Here is a 22,111-nt window from a genome sequence, read left to right on the forward strand (position 1 = left end):
TGTTTGCTGTTTTTTTTTACACAATTTGTTTCTTTTTAGGTTTACTTTTATTGAACTTATTTTTTGGTACCGAAGGAGCACTGATTAATATCCCTTTAACAAAGTTATTTGGTTAATAAAACTGTTTGTTTTAAAGGGAAACCGTTGAAACTTCATGTAAAACTAAATTAAATATGTGAATCTGTAATTTTTCAATGAATGTCAATTCCCATTTTCTAAGGTACTGCTTATTATGCTCATAAAACAAAATATAACAAACAACTTGACGCTGGTTTTAGGTGATTTTTTTTTTATTTTTACAATAGCTCCACACTATAACTTTTTATTATTTTTTTTCCCACTGTTATATTTCGTCAGTTATCCAACACAGATCACATCGAACACAGATGAGGTCTATATTTTGAGTCACAGCGGACCACAGCTCCACATAAAGACAAATTTTCAAAGTCGTGTTGACCTGCCAGGAAAATAGACAAAGATAAACAGCACAGCAAACATGTACCTGAAATGCACTGCTTGCCTATTAAATATTAACGGCTTCATCAACATTTAAATAAACCAAGCGGTTACAGATGGAATTTCCACTGCTGCTTTTTGGTGTTGCAGTCATGGAAAGAAGCCGAAAAATCATGCGTCTAGAATGGACAAATGAAGCAATCTCAATCCCCACTCTACAGTGACCTGAAGATGATCGCTCATCAGTCTGGAAACATGATTGTAACAACATTATTCCCCCCCCCCCCCCCAAACATTCTATTCCTTCTTTGTCTTCTTTTGTAAACAAATTTCAACATAGATAAAGTCTTTCTGTCAATCATGTTAATAAACTGAAGCTGAAGTAGAAAAGGACGAATGAATGGATGATGTACAGCACTGAGAAAATGGCATAGTGATCTTTTTTTTTTTCTCTTAAATATATTCGTATTTTTCTTCTTTTTTTCCAGTGAGTTTGTTCTCTTCCCCCTTATTAGAAGTCTGTTTTGTTGGTTTTCTTGGTGTCAGCCATCCGACACTGGTGGGGTGACCCAGCCATACTTCTCATGGGTCTTCACCAAACTCTTAAATGTTGCTTCCGCTTCCTTGCGGCTAAAGGCCTTTTTAGACTTTCCGGCTTTTCTGCAGATGCGGCCCTGTGAATATATAATAGGAAAACTGTTTTGAATCCTTAACTATAGCAAAAAGCACAATTGTATATCATGATAAATCTAAAATAAAAGAACAATGCAATATGAAAATAGAAACCAAACCTTTGATCCAAAATTACTTTCTTGATTGCTTTAAGCTTACCTATACATATTTTAAATATGTATAGGTAAGCTTAAAGCAATCAAGAAAGTAAGCACTACTTTGTCAAACTAAGGCCTATTTTCCATTGAAGTGGTAAAGTGTGGGAACTGGTGATAAAAAAAATTATCTCCATGTACTCCATGCTTTGAGTTCATCATTATATCTAACGTTTATTTACATTTATTTAAGATAACACATTTTAAATCGCCCACTTAATGTAATTCAATACAAGAAAATTGCTTATATATATTTAAAATGTACAAAGATCAAGTGGCTCTTTAACGTTTGTGGGAAATTGCCTTAGAGAACCTCATTCGTCCTAACATAAATGCTTTCTTTTCAGAAGAATAGTAAAATTACTGTATGTTTAAATGCATATAATATTCTAAAATATTAGAACGAAATATAAACCTTCTTCTCTATGGTTTCACATGGTAACATGTATCCCAGTATGCTAAATCCTTAAAGAGTGCACTACCTTATTTCTGGGATGGCTTTGGTAGGACATTTTCAACAAACGCTCAGGGCATATGTACATATGCTTTATGCACCTGCATTCACATGTTGTACCAGTTAATAGAGCACTCATTGCAATGGTTCAGTTTTATGTAATTTTATTTAACTAATTAATGTATAAATTCACTATTTTTTCAAGGTATAACTACTACAACAATATACATGTAGTGAGGTATTTATTTATATGAAAATAGAGGTACATTTTATTTTTCTGAGAGGTCTGATGTAGACTTAAAGGGACACTAAACCCAAAACATTTTCTTTAATGATTCAGATAGAGCATGCCATTTTAAGCAACTTTCTAATTTACTCCTAGTATCAATTTTTGTTCCCTTACTATCTTTATTAAAAAAGCAGGAATGTAAAGCTTAAGAGCCAGCCCATTTTTGGTTCAGAACTCAGGTTATGCTTTTCTTATTGGTTTGCTACATGTAGCCACCAATAAGCAAGTGCTATCAAGGGTGCTGAACCTAAAATGGGCTGGCTCCTAAGCTTTAAATGCCTGATTTTTAAATAAAGATAGCAAGAGTGTGCTGCCTCAATGAGGCATAGAATATTACATAGCCTCTGTTATGTTCATGTTGTTATAGTTAAGAAATCATATATTTTTATGTCATTGTTCTCAAGGCTTCCCTGTGTTTGTTCTGGACTGCCATCTACTGACACTTTTTGGTAATGCTCCTGTTTTCCAGTATCTTACCCCTGACCTTATTATGCATTTCCTTTTTGTGTATTACTCCGCCCTTGTAGTTTGATGATGTTTTCCTGTGTCATGGCCACAGCTAACAGGCCTCATGTAACAAGCACTCATGTTAATACATTGCAAGCTACGATCAGTATCATCTTTTGACCGCAAAATACTTTAACCATTCATTCATCTGCTATATTCATTATCTGCTGTAACCTGATATTCAGAATAAAGCAACTTTGTGGATGAACAAAGTATTGGTGAGTTCAGCTATCTGACAAGGATTGTCTGCAGTGATTGTATCTTCTTATACAGGCCAGGCATAGAGGTCTCAGCAAGGGATAGATCATTATTACAACTATCTGAGTCAGAATAGTCAAAAGATGTATAGAATTCCTACAGCCTGCTATGTATATGTGTGTGTTTAATCTGCAATCAAGCTCAGGGTCATCCGCCATCTTGTGAAAGCACGTTGCACAAGTTTACTGCACTTCATCTGAATGTTGAAAACTGTTTCTCTGCATTGAACTGTTACCCCACCTGTCTAAGCTGTTGTTTGTCTTCTTAAAGAGACAGTACCATTTTTTGCAAAACTTGAAAAAATGTCTAGACAAGGCTCTGAGCACTCTTTTATAGCCGAACCTACGCAGATACATCATGCCTCTGAACCCACAGACGTACAGGGAGCAGATCCTGCAGATATTGCTGAACAGAGTGTAAGACCCAAACGTACAATAAAACCGACACATAAACTCAGAGAAAACTATGAATTCACTAGAGATGAGTTCTCCAGCGATCTGTCAGACCTATGGGACAGAATTTCACAATGCATGTTAGTTTTGTCACACTTTAATGATCAACCAGCCAAATTGAGAGACTCTATAGATCACCTATCTGCTGCATATGAACGCTACCAGCGGCTGTCTGCAAAATACACAGCCTTCTTACAGGACTTTAATATAGAGGACTCTTCAGCAGAACTGACTAGGACTGATGCACTGGACCAACATAGAGATCTCTTAGTGCAAATGGCTAAAGAAAAGGCAGAGTTCCGCATTGCTCAACTGCAGGAGACCAGATCTCATAGATCCACATCAAGCTAATAGAGGCCCGTGCTGATGCAGAATCAAAAAAAGTGCAAAGCTCCTTTATCAGAAGGGAAGCAGAAATGGAAGCCCAAAGCAAAGCACAGAGGGCTGCCCAGGAAGCACAAATGGCTGCCCAGCAAGCAGAAATGGAAGCCCAAAGCAAAGCACAGAGGGCTGCCCAGGAAGCACAAATGGCTGCCCAGGAAGCACAAAGCAAAGCTCAAAGGGCTGTCCAGGAAGCACAAATGGCTGCCCAGCAAGCAAAGGTGGATTCCCAAATAAAGGTTTTGCAAATGGAAAAGAAAGAAGCAGCAGCCCTAGCAAGGCTGAAAGTCCTTGAACAAGCAATGGGAGAAAGTACTAATTCAGATTGCCATATCCCAGCAGATCTGGAAGACCCAGTTGAACGCACTAGTAAATACGTGCTAAAGCATAATATTTGCAACGATACAGAGTCATCTCCTGTGCCTACTACTAACACCATCGTTCTCAATCTCAACACAGAGACCTCTCAGCACCAAATGCCTGAGCCTCTTCAAATCCACAACACAAGTGCATCTAAGCAGCAAACCGCATCACCTCCCGCTGACAATAAGGTGACTTCCAGTGACAAGCCGCAGCTCAAGCCACAGCCAGCAGAATCCTTAGAGACTACACCACAGTTGAATGCTCTTGCAACATCATTTTATCCTGGTAAACTTCACCCTTCTTCACCAAAGAACTTTCACACCCAAGGGGTTCCTCAAGTTACTTTGGCACCAAAGAGTGAGAGATCAGACTTGACTGATTTTGCCAGATACATGATACGCCGTGAGCTCATTAACACAAGCCTCTCAAGGTTTGACGACTGTCCAGAGAGCTACAGGGCCTGGAGATCAACCTTCAAGGCTGCTACCGCTGATCTCGACCTTACAACCAAGGAGGAACTTGATTTGCTCATAAAGTGGCTGGGGCCGGAATTTGCAGATCGTGTTAAAAGACTGAGAACAGTACATGTTGACCACCCAGATGCAGGCCTTGTTGCTGCATGGGCAAGACTTGAGCAAGCCTATGGTAGCTCTGAAGCCATAGAAAGCGCTCTGTTCAAGAGACTGCAAAACTTCCCAAAAATAGGAAACAAAGACTATCGCAAGCTCCAAGAATTAAGTGACCTTCTCATGGAGCTACAGTTGGCAAAGACAGACCCACGTCTACCTGGATTAAGCTTTCTGGACACTGCTCATGGTGTCAATCCTGTGTTGTCTAAACTGCCATATAACCTGCAAGAGAAATGGGCACAACAGGACTCAAGATACAAAAGAGACTATAACGTATCCTTTCCTCCATTTTCATACTTTTGCAGGTACATCAGCGATCAAGCCTGGATGAGAAATGATCCCAGCTTCAGCTTCTGCGAACCCAACTTGCCTGCTTCATCATCCTTACCAACATCATCAAGGTATGATAACACGGCAGCTAAACATAGAGACTTTAATAGAACAATATCTGTTAAAAGGACAGACATCTCATCACCCGTATCCTCTCCTGCAAACCAGAGTGACTCGGGCGAGAGAGATAAAGACCCTAATCGTCAGTGCCCTATTCACAGGAAGCCTCACCCTCTTAAGAAATGTCGTGGGCTTAGGGCAAAGACTTTACAAGAGCGCAGGGAGATTCTCCAGAAACTTGGAGTATGCTATAGGTGTTGTGCTTCTTATGGTCACTTTGCTAAAGACTGTAAAGATGTTGTAAAGTGCACAGAATGCAGTAGCGACAGACATGTTACAGCTATGCATCCTACTCCACTTCCAGACAACCCACAGCAGCTAACTGACTCCACCCCTGTCGCAATTCATGACGGGGAGCAACAAAGTCATGCTCCAGTCACAGACTACAAATGCTGTGCCAAGGTATGTCTAGTCAAGATTTACCCACAGGATCAACCTGAGAAAGTTGCTAGGATGTATGCTATAATAGATGAACAAAGCAACAGATCCCTGGTTAAGCCTAAATTCTTTGAGATCTTCGGTATAGAGGGTCATGCAACACTGTATACTCTCAGTACCTGTTCTGGTCGTATAGAGGCCTTTGGCAGAAGGGCCAATGGATTCATGGTCTCTCATATCAAAGGAAACGAAGGCATACCCCTACCAACATTAGTTGAGTGTGACCAGATACCAGGCGAAAGGGAAGAGATTCCTACTCCAGAGGCTGCCTATCACCATCCTCACTTAAGGCACCTTGTTGATGAGATTCCGGCAATGGACATGAATGCTGAAATCTTGGTCCTGCTAGGAAGAGACATTCTCAGAGTACATAAAGTACGCGAGCAGTGCAATGGACCTGACAATGCCCCTTATGCACAAAGACTTGATTTAGGCTGGGTGATAGTGGCCGATGTATGCTTGAATAGTATGCGTACGTCATCTGAGATCCACTCCTTCAAAACTTACATATTAGAAAATGGACGTGCATCCCACTTCAAACAGTGCTCTCACTCTCAAAAAATTCCAAAAAACAGTCCTATAGCTAACCTGAACCCATTCTTTGACAATGATCATTCCGAGCCAGCTCCACCACTTCAAAAACTCCAAGAGTTCTGGTACCTTCCTTTCTTCGGAGTGTATCATCCACATAAGCCAAAACAAATCAGGGTAGTGTTCGACTCCGGTGGCCAAGCAAATAGCAAACGATGGGCAGTGCTGTTCACTTGCATGAGTGTGCGTGCAGTACACATTGAAGTAATAGAATATATGGATGCCTCAAGTTTCATAAATGCTCAAAGGCGATTCCTTGCCATCAGAGGTCCAGTCAAAACATTAAGATCTGACTGTGGAACTAATTTCGTTGGAGCCTGTCGAGAGCTACATCTCAACTCTAGGCCAATTCAAGACCTTTTAGCTGAAAAGGGCTGTACATGGATTTTCAATCCTCCTCATTCTTCCCATATGGGTGGGTCCTGGGAGAGAATGATAGGCATCACACGTAAAATACTGGACTCCATGCTTATGGACTTGAAATCCACAAGACTCACCCATGAGATTCTAACCACCTTCCTGGCAGAAGCATCTGCCATAATCAATTAAAGACCACTTGTTCCAGTTTCTGTAGATCCAGAGGCCCCAACTCTCCTTTCTCCAGCTACTCTTCTTACCCAGAAGCTTGGGTCTGTTCCTGTTCCCCCTGGAGACTTTAAAACAGGAAATCTGTGCTACAATCAGTGGAAGCGAGTACAACACCTTGCCAACTGCTTCTGGAATCGTTGGAAGATGGAGTATCTCTCTACTCTGCAAGGACGCAGGAAATGGCAACGTCTGAACCCTAACATCAAGGTTGGAGATCTTGTTCTCCTCAAGGACCAGCAAGCTGAAAGAATCGAATGGCCCATGGGACTGATTGTAAAGAGCATTCCTAGTGATGATGGAAAGGTGCGTAAGGTGGAGGTGAAAGTTGCAAGACAAGGGACTATAAAAACTTTCATCAGACCGATCACGGAACTTATCTTGCTCTTGCCCCTTGGAGACTGAACTTGCTTATGTATGCTGTTGGATTCTTCCTGTGACTTCAAGAAGGAAGTATCTTGAACTTCAATTGACACAACTTGAAGTTTATATTATAGTAGTTGCATTATATGTATGTTCTCCTTATATCTTTCAGGTCTTCAAGACATCTCTGCAAATTACATTGTTATGCATAACTTCCGTTATGATTTAAATAGTGACATTTATTATGCCAGACGGGGAGTGTGCTGCCTCAATGAGGCATATAATATTACATAGCCTCTGTTATGTTCATGTTGTTATAGTTAAGAAATCATATATTTTTATGTCATTGTTCTCAAGGCTTCCCTGTATTTGTTCTGGACTGCCATCTACTGACACTTTTTGGTAATGCTCCTGTTTTCCAGTATCTTACCCCTGACCTTATTATGCATTTCCTTTTTGTGTATTACTCCGCCCTTGTAGTTTGATGATGTTTTCCTGTGTCATGGCCACAGCTAACAGGCCTCATGTAACAAGCACTCATGTTAATACATTGCAAGCTACGATCAGTATCATCTTTTGACCGCAAAATACTTTAACCATTCATTCATCTGCTATATTCATTATCTGCTGTAACCTGATATTCAGAATAAAGCAACTTTGTGGATGAACAAGGTATTGGTGAGTTCAGCTATCTGACAAGGATTGTCTGCAGTGATTGTGTCTTCTTATACAGGTCAGGCATAGAGGTCTCAGCAAGGGATAGATCATTATTACAACTATCTGAGTCAGAATAAAGAGAACAAAGAAAAATTGATAGTAGGAGTAAATTAGAAAGTTGCTTAAAATTGCATGCTCTATCTGAATCACGAAAGAAAAAAATTGGTTTAGTGTCCCTTTAACTAGGTATAATGATTATGCATATTACATAAAAATAATAGAAACTTTATTCAAAACCTGTGATCATTTATATATAAATTATCACTAAAATAATGTCAGAATTTTAATATATATTTAAAAGAGCTGAAACATCTATTGTTCAATACATCACATTATATGAAACTCATTTTAAATGATTAGCCAGCAACAAAAGAGGGAACATAAAGAAATGCAATTTGTATCTTCCAACTTTTAAAATATTTTTCGTCCACAAATAAAAAAATGATTACCTCCATTTTGTAGGCTCATGCTACCAGGAAATATATGAGAAACTATAATTTTATAGGTGTGTAATAATGGACCCGATATAACTGCTCTATTTTTACCTGGTATTGAATTTCAAAATACGATTCAGAGATGAAATGTGTATTTATTTTTTCAACAGAACAAGGATATAATTTATTGCTGCTATTCAGGAATCCTGCACAACCAGTCTCAGCGGATGATGTTTTGTATGTACAGCCTTACTGTTTGTCCACTTTGAGCTAAGATAAATGCATATTTCATGAAATATCAAACTAGAAAGGCTTATAACAAAACCATATAATATGATGGCAGTGATTTAAACTAATCCCTGGGTGTAAATTGTGTATATCAATGACAGTTACATTGCTGTGTTCCAGAACATTTCAAATAAATGGAAGCAAAAATGGAACCTTAAAGGGACACTGAACCCAAATTTTTTCTTTCATGATTCAGGTAGCGCATGCAAATTTAAGCAACTTTCTATTTACTCCTATTATCAATTTTTCTTCGTTCTCTTGCTTTCTTGATTTGAAAAAGAAGGCATCTAAGCTATTTTTTTTGGTTCAGGACCATGGAAAGCACTTGTTTATTGGTGGGTGAATTTATCCACCAATCAGCAAGAACAACACAGTGTGTTCACCAAAAATGGGCCGGCATCTAAACTTACATTCTTGCATTTCAAATAAAGATACCAAGAGAATGAAGAAAATTTGATAATAGGAGTAAATTAGAAAGTTGCTTAAAATAGCATGCTCTATCTGAATCACGAAAGAAAAAAATTGGGTTCAGTGTCCCTTTAAGAGTTTAACACCAAAACATATATTAAAAGATAAAAAAATATCTAATTGTCCCTAATTGGAGAAGGAAACCTAGGTTACAACATGGCGGCTCACCTTGGTTTATGGTCAATAAAACTTTACACTTAATTTCAACATTTAAACTACTAATACAACTTAATATAATACATTTGCATATTATTCGTAGCGTTCTGAATACATCATTCATTTAATGTTTAATGTCCCTTTAACAAACTAACACCTAATTATATATTTCTTAGTTTATATCGGTGTAATTGGTAGAAGCATAGTTGCTATCAGCTCATACAATTCCAATGGGGAACATTTGGATCTGGATATAGGACACAATGATCAAAAGTTTGCCAGCAAAAGCGTGAAAACCCTTTCAGGGACAGTCTTGATGCAGAGATCATCGGGCCCATATTCTCATTTGAAGAGACATTGAACACAAAATGTACTTCTTTATTAAATATTAAAGAGACGTAGAACCCAAAATTTTTCTTTCATGCTTTAGATACAAAACACGTTTTTAAACATCTTTCCCATTTACTTCTTTTTATTGTTGTCCTTTGCTGAAAAGCAGGAAGGTAAGCTCAGGAGTGTGCACGTGTCTGCAGCACTATATGGCAGCAGTTTTGCAACAATGTTAATACATTAGCAAGAGCACTAGATGGCAGCAATATTTCCTGTCATGTAGTGTTCCAGACATGTGCACGGTACCTATTTAACAAAGAATAACAAGTGAACAAAGGAAATTTGATAATAGAAATAAATTGAAAACATTTTTAATATTGTATTCTTTATCTGAATTATGAAAAAAAAATAGGTTTTATGTCCCTTTAACTAACGCAGAGTTAAATAAATGGAGATTACTTTCATCATTCATTTATACATCTGAAATAATAATAAAAATGTATATAATAACTATATTTTTCAATATTATGATACATTCTAAAAGAGAGAGAGAGAAAGAAAGAAAGAGAGAGAGAGAAAGAGAGAGAGAGAAAGAAAGAGAGAGAGAGGAGAGAGAGAGAGGAGAGAAGAGAGAGAGAGAGAGAAAGAAAGAGAGTGAGAGGAGAGAGAGAGAAGATAGAGAGAAGAGAAAGAGAAAGAACGAGAGAGAGAGAGAGAGAGAGAGAGAGGAGAGAGAGAGAAGAGAGAGAGAGAAAGAAAGAGAGAGAGAGGAGAGAGAAGAGAAAGAGAAAGAGTCAGAGTCTTATGTGATAAATGAGAAAAAAAAATTGTGATTTTATAGTTTGTATATTTGTGCAGTTACCTTCTTACACACCATATACAAATTACATTGCTCGTTAGCAGAAATATATATGTGTGCTTTGATTAATTATACATTACTGTTTGTTTGTTTTATACCAGATTTAAAGTTAAATGGTTTTAATTTCAGGGTTTTTATAGGTAAGCAATTCAAGGTAGAATATAAAATATAACAGTAATGAAACAATATTACTGTTTACTTCTGTAAGACGGTATTAGCCTTTTGTTTTCACACAATAGTAATGTGAATAGTCCTTTGTTAACTGGAGGATGGATTAATAATATGCCTACACATACAAGAAGCCAATAAATTCTAGGGAGCAAGGGCACCAAAAAAAAAATGAAGGTCACACTCCTGTATGAATAAGATTTATAGCTCTGCCATTCTCCGATGCAGATATTGCTGAAGCTATAAAAAGCAAGCTTTGATTGTCTACAATTAAACAAGAAGTAACAAAAATAACTTCTATTATTTTATTTCTTTAATGTAATGCAATATTTTGTGGACCCAGGACATACTTGAAAACAAGAGAAATCTCAATGTATCCTTCCTGGTAAAATATTTTATAAATAAAATAATATTTTAAACAAGATTAGTAAAATTTATCTATCTATATATCACCCATTTATCCCTATAAACATTACAACATTGATGTCATGAATGCAAAGTCTTAATGTTAAAGGGACAGTCTACAATAGAATTTTTATTGTTTTAAAGATAGGAAATCCCTTTATTACCGATTCCCCAGATTTAAATAACCAACACAGTTATATTAATTTTTCTTTTTACCTCTGTGATTACCTTGTATCTAAGCATCTTCTGCCAGCCCACTGATCACATGACTTTGTATTTATTATCTATTGACTGGCAGTTAGTTCTGTGTTATGCTAAATCTTAAATAACTTCTCGGGCGTGAATACATTGTTATCTATATGACCCACATGAACTAACAGTCTCCTGTGTAAAAAGCTAATACAAAAGCATGTGATTAAGAAGCTGTCTATAAAGAGCCTTTGAAACAGGAAGAAATTTAGAGGTTTAAACGTTATAAAATCTATTAATATAACAATATTGGTTGTGCAAAGCTGGGGAATGGGTGGTAAATGCATTATCTATCTTTTTAAACAATAACAATTGTAATGTGACTGTCCCTTTAAAGATATATAAAATCTTAGTAGGATCTGGTGAAGGGCGAGGTTCTTGTCAGACTCAAGAAATGTATTATCTTTTACCAAGGATCGCCTGATAGCAGGAAGAAAGAGCCGAAGACTAGATATCATTGGTAGCAATAACCGTCTTGATATGATCTGTTATCTTTAGCTGCTAACCCTATATAGCTATATAAATATTAATAGAAACAACTGAGATGTTATAAAAGTTATTAACTGTATCATTTGTCGTTTAGAAATGTTTCTGTGCAAACCTCCACTCTGGATCCCATAATGATAGAGATCGATGCAGAGGAAGGTATTTCTGTAAATGTTTATTATTTCTGATAAATAAAAATTATTCAAACATAAAGATATATAAAATCCCCTATTATTATTGTGATTATTTGCAAGGTACCAACAGATTTCACAAGGGTAGATATGGCAGGAGGACAAGGCACAATAAATAAAGTAAAGGCAGGGAACACAGACTGGGATAGAAGGTTTGGGGACCAGATCTCTAGAAAATAAAATAAACTAACAATGCACTATGAAAACAGAAACCAAACCTTTAATACAAAAAAAATGTATAGGTAAGCTTAAAGGGAAAGTAAACATTAAAATAACAACTTTTTTATTCAAAATTTATATTTCACATTCCTTGTTCTAAACTTTTAAACACTTATTGTTTTAATTATTTAACACATATCTATATTTTAATCTATCATTCTGCCTCTTGTTAGGATTGCCCCCTTGCTGAATGTGCTTCTCCCAGGCCCTGCCACATCCTATTACCTCTACTAATCGGTCGGGCCACAGAGTTGTTAGAGATGCACGCTGCTTGCGTCCTGACACTGCCAGATCCCCTTGCGCATGCGCACTTGTTTGGCTACTGCCAAAAATTTCACTTCGGCTGAGCAGTGCAAAGAAACAAGATCGTGATGTGGAGCTCCCTAAAACTTTCATTACAACATCTTGTAGAGCTGAACAAGTTCATGTTACTTCTGTGCATGGAAATGTCACAATATTTCCATTTCCTCCCGTTTCAGCAGCGCCACTAGCTTGCGCTACATCAGAATGCCATAATACATCTAAAACCAGCTGGCATGTAAATCTCAAAGCAGAACGCTTTACAATTTAGATGACAGCTTGGTGTCAAAGTAGAGACTTTTTAGTGCATCCGCAGCTCCTCTAGTTCTCTCTGACAGTTAGAACGCGCTGTCATACACTAGAGCACAAGAGCTTGAAATCGCGGGAAGCAAGGGGGGGCAGGCTAGAGTATTTGATTGACAGGTTTGATCTCAAGCTTATACTTTAAAAATTAGCATTACATTTCTTTAAAAAAATAATAATCAACTTTGAATATATATTTTACATAAAAAAAAAACTTTAGATGACATCTAATACATTAATGTTTACTGGCACTTTAAAGAAATCAAGAAAGAAAGCACTACTTTGTCAAACTAAGGCCTAGTTTCCATTGAGGTGGTAAAGTTTGGGAACTGGTGATAAAAACATTTATCTCAATTAAAGTCTATAGAGATGTTTTGTGTTACCAGCAGTTTCCAAACTTTAACACCTCAATGAAAACTAGGCCTAAGTTGTTTTGAATCATTTCCACATTGTTTTCAGTGTAAATAAACCACTATAACAACAAATTCAAATGTTTTCACAAAAGTATTCAACACACCAAGCTTTATTTAGAAAATGACATTTTATGTTTCGTCAGAGTGAACTGGCTATTAAAGTGGTTGTAGTCAATTATTTTCTGTGTTGTGTTTTAATATAGAAAAGGCCCGTATGTAAGGCATGGAAGGAGGGCACCTGTGACCCCACTTCACCCCTGCAAGAGTGGAACATTCCAAGGTGGGATATCTGTATAAGAAGCTGCATTCGGAGGGACTGGTAATCACGTTGTGTCTTGTTGCAGGAGTAGTCAGGGATGAACGCAGGGGCGAGGAGGCTTTAAACGCCAGTGGTGAGGTGATTCCAGCACAGCAGGAGCAGCAGACGGAGCCACCGCTCGAGCTCAACGCCAGCGGTGACTTTAGTGTGGAGGATGAGGATCCTCTGGAAGGCACGTCAGCGGGACCGGTGACGGCAGGACAGGTAGGAGATCTGTCCGCCTTGGCGCAGATTCTACAATTATTGTCTCCTCAACGGAGTGGAGGGTTACATGGAGTGGGGATTAGCAGAGGAGGGTCTGCAGTGAGGGGGGAGTCGTTGGGGAGAGAGGTTATGGCTATGTCCCCTTTACAGGCAGCGGGTGACGGTAACAGAGCAGGGAGGAGGGACGCTCTTCCGGAGAGAATGGGGACTGCAGGTGGACGCAGGAGGTCTAGATCACCACGGAGGTCACGGGGAAGAGGTCCACCAGCATCGCCTACATGGGCACGATTGGACAGGAGCCGCGACCGGAGCAGATACGGCAGGGAGAGATCACCTGTCAGGAGAGAGATGGTAAGGAGACGCCTGGACAATAGCCAAGGACGAGATGAAGGTGGTAGAGATAGAGGTCGCAGAGAGGAGGCGAGGCCAGCACAGGCAGAGGGGCTGCAGACGGTGCGGCAGCCAGCAGGTGAGATGGCTGGTGGGGCACCTGGAGTGAATGCGGCGGTGATTGGAGAAAGGGAAGTTATGGTGGCGGGTTTGAGGAATTTATTAGCGGCAATTGAGAGACCTTGGGCGGGGGCGTCGGTAGCAGCGGCATGGGTCCCACCCGGGCCAGTTGCGGCCATTGGTGGGCCTCAAGGGAGCACGGGAAGCGGGTCTGAGGTCCCTCCAGCAGGTGGGGGTGAGGTGGTCCGAGTTCCAGAGGGAGCCCTTAGGAGGCCGTGTCTTTGCTCAGTGGGCCCGCTAAGGATCCACTTGACCAGCGAACTCCGGGAAAAAATCGCGAAACGGGAATTTATTGAGATATTGTCGCTTTTGCCTTTAGAGAACGTCTTGGAGGTAAAAGAGGACGAGAAAGAGAAGGGCAAAAAAGAGGAGGAGGAGCGGAAGAAGCGTTGGCGTAAACTGCCAAAGACTTTTGGCAATTGGTCGCGGGCTTTTCGCATTTTGGCCAGTGTCATTTGTGAAAAGACGCCCGAACAGGGCTCCTCGCTGTTTTGTTATTATGATGAAATCGGGGGGGCGTATGGGACATATGGGGGTATGGCGTGGTGGAGATATGATGAGGGGTTTCGGCAACGGATGGCTGTGCGTCCCGAAATGAGATGGGACGACAGAGATATGGGGTTATGGCTCGAGATGATGACTCCCTTACGGGGGAGTCATTCCTTTCGGAGCTCTGGTCAAGGGACCACCTTAAAAGAAATCCAATCCTTGCTAGGAAAATTAAATTTTGCGAGCAGGGTCATCCCTATTGGCAGGGTGTTTTGTCGTCGTTTATCCCTGTTAACAGTGGGAGTATCGAATCCTAGGCATCACATCAGGTTGCCAAATGAGGTAAAAGAGGATTTGAAGGTTTGGCAAGTTTTTCTGCAAGAATTTAACGGGAAGGTCATAATGCAAGAGAAGGGCTGGTCGGATGACCAGTTGTGCTTGTTCACTGATGCGGCTGGGGCGCACGGTTTTGGAGCATACTTGGCGGGAAAATGGTGCGCAGGACAGTGGCCTAGTGAATGGGCCGAATGGGGTCTGACCAAGAACTTGACCTTCTTGGAGTTGTTTCCCCTGGTGGTGGCACTGCGAGTCTGGCCGGAGCACCTAAGCAATAAAAGGGTTTGCTTCCATTCAGATAACCAAGGAGTGGTCTGGGCAATCAACCGCCTAACGGCAAATTCGCCGGCGGTGATACGGTTGCTAAGGGTGTTTGTTTTGGAGTGTCTGAGGTGCAATATCTCTTTTCGAGCGGTGCATGTTCCGGGACGGTTGAATGATATCGCTGATGCTTTGTCACGGTTTCAGTGGAACAGGTTTCGAGAGGTGGCCCCGGAAGCGGACCAGGAAGGTGTCAGATGTCCCGAGGACCTGTGGCATCTGGGTTGTCAGGAAGGTTGAGCTTGGTGAACGGAGCACTTGCACCTGCTACATGGAGGGCTTACGCTCGAGTGTGGAAGGCGTGCGAACAGAGGCTGTTGGAGGAGCAGGGTCTGGGGAGGAGCGGTTTATCAGTGTGGTCGAACTTGATTGGTTCATGGGTGAGGGATGGGCTGTCACCCTCTGAGGTCCGAAAAAGAATGGCAGCAATGGCATTTCTTTTTCAGCTGTTGGAAAAGGAGGACCTGACAAAGCTTTTTGTGGCCCGAATGGCGGTTCGGGGAATGTGCAGGAGGGCGAGGCGAGTAGACCAGCGCAGACCGGTTACGTTTGCTGTGCTGCAAGGGCTAGTGGCGAGTTTACATAGGATATGTTCGTCAAGATATGAGGAATTGTTGTTTAAAACAGCGTTTGTGTTGGCATTTTTTGGGGCATTCCGGGTGTCGGAGCTGGTGGGCAAGAATAGGCAGGATAGGAGCGGAATGGGAAGACAGGACGTGGTCGTGAACGAAGGGGTGGTTGAACTGTGGGTCAGGAGGTCTAAAACGGATCAGGAGGGTAGGGGCGCTACGGTGGTGTTAAGGGAAATTGGGGGTGAGTGTTACCCAGTTGGGACGGTGAGAGAATATTTGAGGGTGGCCAGGCACAATGAAGGCCCGTTACTTATTCATGAGGACGGATCGTCTTTGTCACGTTTCCAGTTTGTGGCGGTTATGAGAAAGGCATTGGGGTCAATGGGTCGGAGAGCCTTAGAATTCGGTTCGCATTCATTTCGGATTGGGGCGGCAACTGAGGCGGCGAACTTGGGTTTAGAGGCGACGGTTATTAGGAGGGTTGGAAGATGGAGATCGGAGAGATTCAGGGGGTATGTGAGACCGGGTTTGGTGTTATAAAGGGGTCCCATAACATGTTCCACGGTGCTGGATTGTTGGTCACTCTTATGTGTTCTGGGCAAGGAAGGCAGCAGAAGTGAAGCCAAATGGGACTCAGTTAGGTTTCAGAGAAGACCGTGTAGTGATCAAATGGTTCGGGTGAGGGGGATGAAATGGGAACAGATAGTGGGTACGATTGTTGAATACGCACTGCTTTTCTCCCCTCCGAAGGTGTTACTTTTGCACGCGGGGGGAAACGATCTGGGATACATGCCGCAAAAAGAGTTGATAGAGAACATTAAGAGGAGTTTGGATAGACTTGTTCAATTGTTCCCAGGGGTGGTCTTGGTGTGGTCGGAGATTGAGAGTAGGACAACTTGGAAGGCGGCATGGGACATCAAAAAATTAGAGGCCTCCAGACGAAAGGTCAATAGGACAGTTGCTGGTTATGTTAAAAAGTTGGGAGGGATTGGCTTACGCCACGTGGAATTCGAGGGGGAGTCAGGCAGGTGCTTTTATTTGAAAGATGGAGTTCACTTGAACGAAGTGGGGCTACATTTGTTTAATTTCACGTTACGGGAGGGGATAGAAAAGGCCTTAGCTCTAGGTGGCGGTACTCGCTAGGGAGCGAGTGGTGGCGGAAGTGCTTGCTATGTCCTATTGAGGCTTACACCTAATAGAGTATGGCTGGTGTTTATTAATGATTAAGAAAGGAAGTAGAGGTACGCCCCGCCCTGGAAGGGGTGGGGGCTTATACTTAAGCAATAGCAAGCACGGAGGTGTGGTTAAATGATGTTGTAAATGATGTTGTCATTTATATGATAGTGCAGTACTTGTTTCAATTTAAATGTAGCCGCTTTTAGTTTACATTTACTGCTGCTTCACATGCATGATAGAAGTTGTACAACATCCTAAACTAAAATACTTTATAGAAACAAAAACTTTACACTTATTTCTTCAATAAAGAAACAACTATTATTACTTTTACTTGCGGTACACACGCCCTTGTTTACTTTCAACTTGTAATACATGTGCAAGTTAGCATGGTCACGGTATTGCTTATATGGGCCCGTGCTAACAATAGCGAGTCACTTGTAACCTAGCCCTATGTACTGTATATATGTACTTAAATCTTTTAATTATGAAAAAGTGGAATAAAAATATTTGTATTTGTGAATTCAGAAAAAAATCAAAAACAAAAAAATGTAACCCCGAAAAAGTGAATGTTTAAACAAACTTGTAGACGGAACTCAAGCCAATGATCTTACATCTCAATTCGAATACTCATACAAATTTACCCCTAGGTAATGTAAGGCTACTTAACACCAGCACATACACCATAATATATAACTCTTACTCAATCCTGCTTGTCTAAATCAACTAACTAATGTAAGGTGGGACTTGGAGGTAACAATAGATAGCAATTAAAAATGCCTATAATAAACCATATATCACATAGGCTATTCCTCTGAAATGAATAGCCTATCGCTTTAAAATTTGCTTGTGTTAAATTGTTGTTGGTTTTCCACTAAATATTTTTGTACAAGGTTGGATGTTTTTGGCAACAGAGGACTTTGAATATTGTTTGTGTGCCTTACTTAGTAACAGTAGGGTCGGTCCAGAAGTGCTCTTACGCCACCACAGAAACAAAGAAAATGGGGATAATGGGTATGTGTGAATATTACTTTTTAAGGTATGAGTTTGATTGTTTGATAAAAGGCTTGTTTCCCCTGAAAAAGGTCCCACTTGAGGACCAAAATGTTGGGATTTTGATGGAATAAAAGCTACTTTGTTTCAAGCATCAAACCATGTGTGAGACTATTTTTGATGAATGTATATATATATATATATATATATATATATATATATATATATAATTATAAATATATAGAGCTGGGATGTGCACTCTCACTCCGTCAGACAGCTGCCAGGGTGCTAGTGAACTTCAATATAAATGAACAAAAAAAAAAATCTTGCACTCACTGGTCTTTTCAAAAGTATTTCTTTACTGTGAACAGTTTCACGTTTCGGGGACAAAGTATCCCCTTACTCCGACACAGTGTATACAAAATGTGCCAAATTTATAACATAACAATCCAAAAACCCCACCCCCCAATTAGGACAGAAAAAATGCCAAAACGTTATCCATGGTAACCACACAGTCACAAATATCAATAGACAACAGTATGTGTATATAGTGAAGCTTGTCTGAGCATATAGTTTCATTAATAAATAATGTACAGTAATTTCATAAAATTGGAAGGATAGAGAGCATGGAACATAAATATGGGACACATCAAGACCTCATATGAACAATGTATTCAAAACACAAAGTCTGCCTACATAAACTATATGGACCTCTAAATATCAAAGCATATAATCCTATACTCACTTTCAGATGGCCACAGATAACACTGATCGCTATTGTGCAGTCTGATAGCTGCATCGGCACCACACCGTCAACTCGGAACTACATCAGCCAAACCGGTACATGTCGTAATCACGTGTAGCGTAGAGCTAATCAGACAACAGCATCATCGGGATCATGGAAACATGGTAACAGCTAGCAGTGATGGCCGTGAGCTACTCTGAATAACTGTTTTACAGCGGAGTAATCACATATACTACTCAAATATTGAGGCTATAGTGAGAAATATTCAGAGGGGCATTGATCAACAAATATACAGGGGCCTTAGTATAAAGTTAAGAAAGACTACTGGCAAATCTAAAATGGCAAATCAATCCTCTGGTACACTACACTGAAACAAATGTATCCACACACATCTCAAGCTATGCATTTCACCCCAAATTATCCATATACACAGGTGCTTTATTAAAGTTTATACTATATCAATAGAGCAGGAAGCAGAAAAATCCTACATACAGGTATATGCAATGTGCAAAACCTGTATCCACCAACCTCAGGTAATATGTAACACCATATAGTGCACATATTCATAGAAGCTCCAATCGGGTTTTCACTGTAACCAAGCAAGAAACACAAACTGTGTAACGAGCACCTATGTGTAAGCATGCGTATGGGGATACATAAATTCATTCTACCCTAATGATATAAATTATTTAAAAAAGGGGAACGACCTAATAACACAATGGCCCTAACTAGGGGATCATAAGCTCTCATTGCATCCCTGTGAATAGCTAAAACTTAGTATGGGGACATATTTAAACAAACTAATCCAATGGTAGATCTATTACTAAACCATAGGGCAGCACGTACAAAACAGGGCATAATTACACTATGAGTGGTATCATGGATTCTCATTATCTGGCACACGTACACCCCAGAGGGCGAATAAGTTCATTTAAAGAAAGCAGTGCCAATCGAACATAGTGTTGTGTCCATTGGGCTGTAAGGTGTTAAGTCTATGAATCCATCTTGTCTCAACCTGAAGCAGTCTTTTGTTTCTATCCCCAAACCGTTTCAGGGGGGAACATGATTTATGAGAACTAAGTAAAGATCATTGACGTTATGTCTGGCCTCAGGAAAGTTCCTTTGCTACAGGCTGGTGACTTTTTGTGTTTATTAAAGCACTCCAAATTGTAGACCTGTGGTTGGCAAAGTGCACTCTGGCGTCATCAGTGGTCTTGCCGACATAGAATCTGCCACAACTGCAATTCAGCAAATAAATGACATGAGTAGTAGTACAGGTCAAAAAGTGTCTGATGGAATATCTTTTCTGCATGTGTGGATAACCAAAACTCAAACCTGGAATCATCACACTACATCTAGTGCATCCTGTACATCGAAATGAACCACTTTTCTTGCCCTGTCGAAGCCAGGTATCCTTCCCATAGCAATGGGAGGGACCCGTGATATTCAGTGAATCCTTGAGACTTCTGTTACTTTGTAACCTACCCTAAGATGTTTACACTTTGAGAATGGTAGTGTTGGATCACTCTGGATTATGTTCCAATGTTGACTCAGGCTCTTACCAAATGATCACACTGATGGACTGTACACCGTGGTAAAGGTTAACCTTTGTTCCTTCATCTTTGCCTGACTCATTCCCGGTGTTGTCGGATCCTAAACCATAGCCTTGCTTTGGTTAATCAATCTTGGGTTGTAGCCCCTCTGGATGAATTTCTGTGCCATTTCAGACAGTTGTCTCTGCCTCCCCTGTGCCTCACTGTTGTTTCTGATTACACTGATATATATATCACATATAGACCCTTGGGATTGCTTTAAGTAGTGATGATGGATGGTTGCTGGTCACATGGAGCAGGGAATTCCTGTCCGTTGGTTTCCTGTTTCCAAAGATCACTTTGTCTGAAGGAATGCTTCAGGGATGCTGAAGTGACAGAAGCAACTCACCCATTTAAATATAAGAGTTCCTTGAGCCTTAAAGCAACAATCCAAGCATTAAAACCTTTATGAGGTTGGTGACCAATGATTTGAATAATCAAAAGAATACCAGATATAGGAACAATCTGTCTGAGGAAGAGAGAAGGGCTGTTCAGGCACTCACTAAAGACCCTGGGACAGTGATTAGAATGGCTGAAAAGGGTGGAGCAGTCGTGGTTCTCAACTATACTGACTATCGTGAAGAAATTCTACAACGATTAAGCGATGATACCACCTACCAGGTGCTGACCAAAGATCCTACCAGAGACTTCCAATACAAGATTGAGCAAGCAGTAGAAAGTGGCCTGAATGAAGGTTTAATAGATGAAAGCACCTCAAAGTTCCTTCCTGCCCAATCTTGTACACATTACTGAAGACCAACAAAGACATGAGAAACCACCTAGCAGACTGATCGTCCCCGCCAGGAATTGTATCACCTCTAGGTTGGCTGTCTTTGTGGATCACTTCTTACAGCCATTAGTCAGAAATATGCAGTCTTATCTCAGGGATTCTTCCCATTTGATTGAAGAGATTGCAACGCTGGATGTTGAGGAATCTTGGATTCTGGCCACTGCTGATGTGAATAGTCTCTATACTAAAATACCGCATGAGATGGGTATAGAGATGGGTATAGAGTGCATCAGTGAAGCCTTGGATAGATATCCTTACATTGGTCCTTCAAAAGAGTTTCTGTTTGAATTATTGGAGTTAAGTCTAAGGATCAATTATTTCTGTTTTGATGGTAGGTTTTACCAACAAACCTCTGGCATAGTCATGGGTTCAAATGTGGCCCCCTCTCTGTCGAATTTGTTTATGGAGAAGTATGAAACAAGTGTGATGAATGTATATGAAAAACCTAGAAGTGGTATTTTATAGACGCTATATCGATGACCTTCTCATTATATGGAAGGGGTCAGTGGAACAATTGAAGGACTGGTTTCTCATTTAAACTCCATAAAAAATTCAGTAAAATTTAAAATATCTCATGACAAGTCATTTTGTAGAGTTCTTGAAATTAAGAATTTTTAAGACAGCAAACAGGAGATTGGGTACGCACTGTACAGGAAATCAACAGACAGGAATTCCCCTGCTCCATGTGACCAGCAACCATCCATCATCACTACTTAAAGCTATCCCAAGGGCCCAAATGATCAGTGTAATCAGAAACAACAGTGAGGCACAGGGGAGGCAGAAACAACTGTCTGCAATGGCACAGAAATTCATCCAGAGGGGATACAACCCAAGATTGATTAGCCAAAGCAAGGCTATGGTTGAGGATCTGACAACACCAGGAATGAGTCAGGCAAAGATGAAGGAACCTTTACCACGGTGTACAGTCCATCAGTGCAATCTTTGGGTAAGAGGCAGAGCCTGGGTCAAAATTGAAACATAATCCAGAGTGATCCAACACTACCTTTCTCAAAGTGGTAGGGTAGGTTACAAACGTAA

The 22,111-nt window shown here is 40.4% G+C and overlaps 1 protein-coding gene across 1 annotated transcript in view; it reads right to left on the minus strand.

Annotated features, from left to right (window-relative positions):
* Nucleotides 1–272: 272 nt before the first annotated feature.
* The window catches only part of UBE2QL1 (ubiquitin conjugating enzyme E2 Q family like 1), an 83,961-nt gene continuing 62,122 nt past the window's right edge, over nucleotides 273–22,111 (minus strand). Inside the window, exon 2 of the mRNA XM_053713079.1 lies at nucleotides 273–1,130. Within this exon, the coding sequence (XP_053569054.1) occupies nucleotides 999–1,130 (132 nt within the window). The 3' untranslated portion in view covers nucleotides 273–998. The remainder of the gene's footprint in view (nucleotides 1,131–22,111) is intronic.

The sequence above is a fragment of the Bombina bombina genome, chromosome 5 (genome assembly GCF_027579735.1).
Source record: "Bombina bombina isolate aBomBom1 chromosome 5, aBomBom1.pri, whole genome shotgun sequence".
Classification (NCBI taxonomy): domain Eukaryota; kingdom Metazoa; phylum Chordata; class Amphibia; order Anura; family Bombinatoridae; genus Bombina; species Bombina bombina.